The sequence below is a fragment of the Chaetura pelagica genome, unplaced genomic scaffold (genome assembly GCF_000747805.2).
Source record: "Chaetura pelagica isolate M959 unplaced genomic scaffold, ChaPel_1.0 scaffold274, whole genome shotgun sequence".
Taxonomy (NCBI): domain Eukaryota; kingdom Metazoa; phylum Chordata; class Aves; order Apodiformes; family Apodidae; genus Chaetura; species Chaetura pelagica.
Window position 1 is genome coordinate 1,321,870 of NW_009952983.1, and position 3,937 is coordinate 1,325,806.

Here is a 3,937-nt window from a genome sequence, read left to right on the forward strand (position 1 = left end):
GCGGAGATGCTGCCGGCCCGGAGGCCGATGCGGTTCGGCCACAGCGAGGGCCACACGGATGTCTGCTTCGATGACAGCGGGAGGTAAATGCCCGGCTCCTAGAGACCTGTGGGGGGGACAGTGTGGTGTGGGGCAGGGATGGGCTTGTTCCCGGGATGTGGCTTTCCCAGGGGTTTGTGTCCCCGCCGCGAACTGGGGTGGGTTGGTGGCCTGGCCTGGCCTGGCAGCTCCTTTGGAGATGTGGAGAATGGGCTGTGTGACCTATGGTTTGATGCCCTGGGTCTTGGGTGGATGAAGACGGGGAGAACGGAGGTTTAGGTGCCATTTGGGGCTCCTGTCTGATGTATATTCATGTACACATCATATGCATCCAAATGCACCATTGAGGAGAACTCCCCTGCAGGGCTGGGGCCAGGGCTGGGGTCCCCAGCACAGGGAGGACATGGAGCTGTTGGAGAGTCCAGAGGAGGCCACGGAGATGATCCCAGGGCTGGAGCAGCTCTGCTCTGGAGCCAGGCTGGGAGAGTTGGGGTGTTCAGCCTGGAGAAGAGAAGGCTCCAGGGAGACCTTAGAGCACCTTCCAGTGCCTGAAGGGGCTCCAGGAAAGCTGGGGAGGGGCTTGGGACAAGGGCAGGGAGGGGTGGGATGAGGGGGATGGCTAAAAACTGTAAGAGGGGAGATTTAGGTGAGACATGAGGAGGAAATTCTTTGCTGTGAGGGTGGTGAGACCCTGGCCCAGGTTGCCCAGGGAAGCTGTGGCTGCCCCATCCCTGGCAGTGTTGAAGGGCAGGTTGGATGGGGCTTGGAGCAACCTGGGCTGGTGGGAGGTGTCCCTGCCCATGCAGGGGGGTTGGATCTGGATATACTTTAGTTCCCTTCCAACCCAAACCAATCTATGTTTTTATAACTTAAATGTAAGCATGTATATTTATATATATACCTATATATATAGTATGTATACAGTGTGTATATATAGTATGTGTCTATATAAAAGCTCCATATGCACTTTTTATAAGAGTGATTTCACAGGATCCAGCAGAAATCAATGTAGTGTGGGAGTAAATATTATCAACATAAGCACTAGGAAATTAGAAATATAGTTGGATAAATTCAATATTGGGCTTGTTATCTTTTCCTGTTATTCCTGTGCTACTTCTTGAATGTATAAACTAAATATTTGCTATTACCTTCTTACTGATGAAAAATAAAGGGTAAACCCAAAAACAAGCCCTGTCAAAATGAACTCAAAGGGTAAGTCATATATTTACTATAGTATAAGTCCATATTATTTATTTCTTTTGACTTGGTACAAAGGGGTCTGTTAATTATTAGTCTAATAATAATCCCTTGTGACCATGAAAAACCTTGTTTGCCATTACAATGCAAATATTTTTTTAAAAAAGATGCAGATGTCTCTGCTGAAGACCACTGGTCCCCCTGCTGCTGGACTCTCCAGCATCAAAATATTCAATATCAGCACAATTTTCCATTGCTGTTAAAGCACAGCTCTCACAGAACTAAGAAGAGCAACATCACAGCTTCACCACTGACTCTGAAATATTTTGCCGTTTAATTAGATTCTTCTGGGGACTGCAAACAGCTTTAGGAAAAAAAAAAAAGCAGAGTTTGATTATAGATTCACAATGTCTTTAAAAATGTCATGAGAACTTTGCTCTGTAACTTGAAGATATTGCTTGCTGCTTTAAAGTTGTGCAAGGTAACTCCAGCAAACTGGAATTCTGTATTAACTATTTTTAAGGGTTCTGTAGGGCCTAGAACATATTAAGCTTGTTAAACCTCAGCCAAGTGTGCATTAACACTCATTGTTTTGCCCTGAACTTTGTAGTAAGGCAAACTTTTAAAGTCTTGAGATGCAATTAGATTCCCAGTTCTTAGAGAAATCAGTGATAAATAAGTCCTTTGAAAAATTCACTCTAGGTCCTGGAAAAAAATGATTGACAGGGTCTGGTCAGATGAGTCACAAGTCTAGGTAGTTATCAGAGACTTGAGGTGCTGCTAGCAGATGTGATTTGCTCCCCCTCCCTGTGTTCAGTAAGCTACTTGGACATAATAAGTGCAGGTATTCACAGTATCACATAGTATGGATTGTATTTCAGTTTGACAAAAACCCTGACACCTCAGGAACATTTTCATTTTGGGACCAAAAGTCATGATGTCTGTCCTTTCCATTCCTGAATGTTAACAAGTCCCTTGTCTCTCCACAGCTGCATTGTAACTTGTGGTGGTGATGGAGATGTGAGAATTTGGGAAAACCTGGATGATGATGACCCAAAGTCCATTAACGTGGGAGAAAAGGCCTATTCATGTGCTCTGAAGGTACCATAGTTTACAAAACTTCTCTAAATTGTGTCACACTGGTGTTGATACATCACTTTACAGGTGCTGGATTTTCAAACTCAGGGGTGCTGCTCATGTGGGTAACATTAAGCATTACTAGGATAATATACAGAAAAAGACAAGGGTATTATTAGCACATTTCAGTTTAGTGTATGTTAAGTATCTAGATCTTTCTCTTTAAATTAATGTGTGAGAATAATAAATTGAATGCTGTTTAATGAGGGACAGGTGTTTAAATTTGAGCATATGAACATATCCTCCCCTTAAGTCTAAGTGAAGCTATTAAAGCAGTATTGAAAACATAATTTCCTGAAATACACAGAAATTTAATTGATTTTATGTACCTATAGACTTTTAAAATATTTTCACTAAATGAAGTATTTTATATAGATCAAGAATATTCTGACAATTCATTTTACCCCATGCAGGATTGTAGAGGAAAGATTCCTGTTAAACTTCTATCATATTTTTTCCTTCTCTTCCTTCACATTCAGTTATACTCATTTCTATCTTTGATCTCCTTTCTGAGAAACAAACCCAGCAGATTAAGCTAATTATGCAGTGAACTTTTTAGGTCATTTCAGCTCTTACTTGGAATGTGAGTTGCAAAGTTTCCCAGGGTAAGAGGTGATCATCAAGTATTAGGAAAAATGCCAAAGAGTTGTTTTTATGTGGCCTTGTTTTAAGGCCCAAGGAATTATAATCTGTATTAGTCAGAAACTACTTTCATAAAGTCAGTGTCTGGTAATGATTTGGTGATTCTTTTTTAGAATTGGTGGATATTTTGTTGTTTATCCCAAAGATGTCAGTGATCCCCAGGGTCAGGGTTTTTAAGTGGTTAAGTTGTAGCAATCTGTGAAAATGCTGAGGAGAGGCAGTTGTGCAGTCTGAGTGACTGGCAATAGGAGCATAACCTGCTCTGTTGGCTTTAATGTTAAGGCAGTGCCTTTATTACATCTTACAGGAGTCATTACTTGTAAATAGCACTGCAAATAAGTTGCCAGTATCAGTTTGTGTAATAGGAGATAATGCACATCTGTGTATTTACTTGGAGAATTCTCAGTGTTTTCTTTTTGTGCAATTATTCCTGTACTACATTAGTACTAGAAAGTCTATTATGTTGTCTTGGTGGCAGCTGTAGAAGAAGAAAGGAATTCCAGAAGTCTATACCAGGTCTTCAGATATTGTGTAGTTAACTTTGCAGTGAGAAAGGACAATTTAAAAATGTTCTTCAGCTATTTATGGTTTTGAAGAGGATCATGAAAGAGGAAATAGGTGAAAATTAACATATAGCTATAATATTTTTAAAAAATAAGAATGTGAAAGCTTGTTCAGCACCACTGCCTCTAATTAAACCTCATATCCCTTTTAACATAACCTCATGTATCTATTCCTCAATACCTGTATAATCTATTTGCATAATTGATTTTTAGGGTATTTTGCTGCTGATTTTTCATCATGTGGCTTTTCACAAACCTAGTGAGGTGACTTGAATGAGTTCTCTTAGTGGCAGAGCCTGAAATGGCTGTTAATGAATAGGGGAGGGGAAAATCCTGGTTTTAATTTTTGAAATCAGCAG

At 40.7% G+C, this 3,937-nt stretch overlaps 1 protein-coding gene across 1 annotated transcript in view; it reads left to right on the forward strand.

The window, feature by feature from the left end:
* Positions 1-6: 6 nt before the first annotated feature.
* WDHD1 (WD repeat and HMG-box DNA binding protein 1) overlaps positions 7-3,937 on the forward strand; it is a 30,287-nt gene continuing 26,356 nt past the window's right edge. The window contains exons 1-2 of the mRNA XM_009996456.1: positions 7-83; positions 2,226-2,337. Of these exons, the coding sequence (XP_009994758.1) occupies positions 7-83; positions 2,226-2,337 (189 nt within the window). The remainder of the gene's footprint in view (positions 84-2,225; positions 2,338-3,937) is intronic.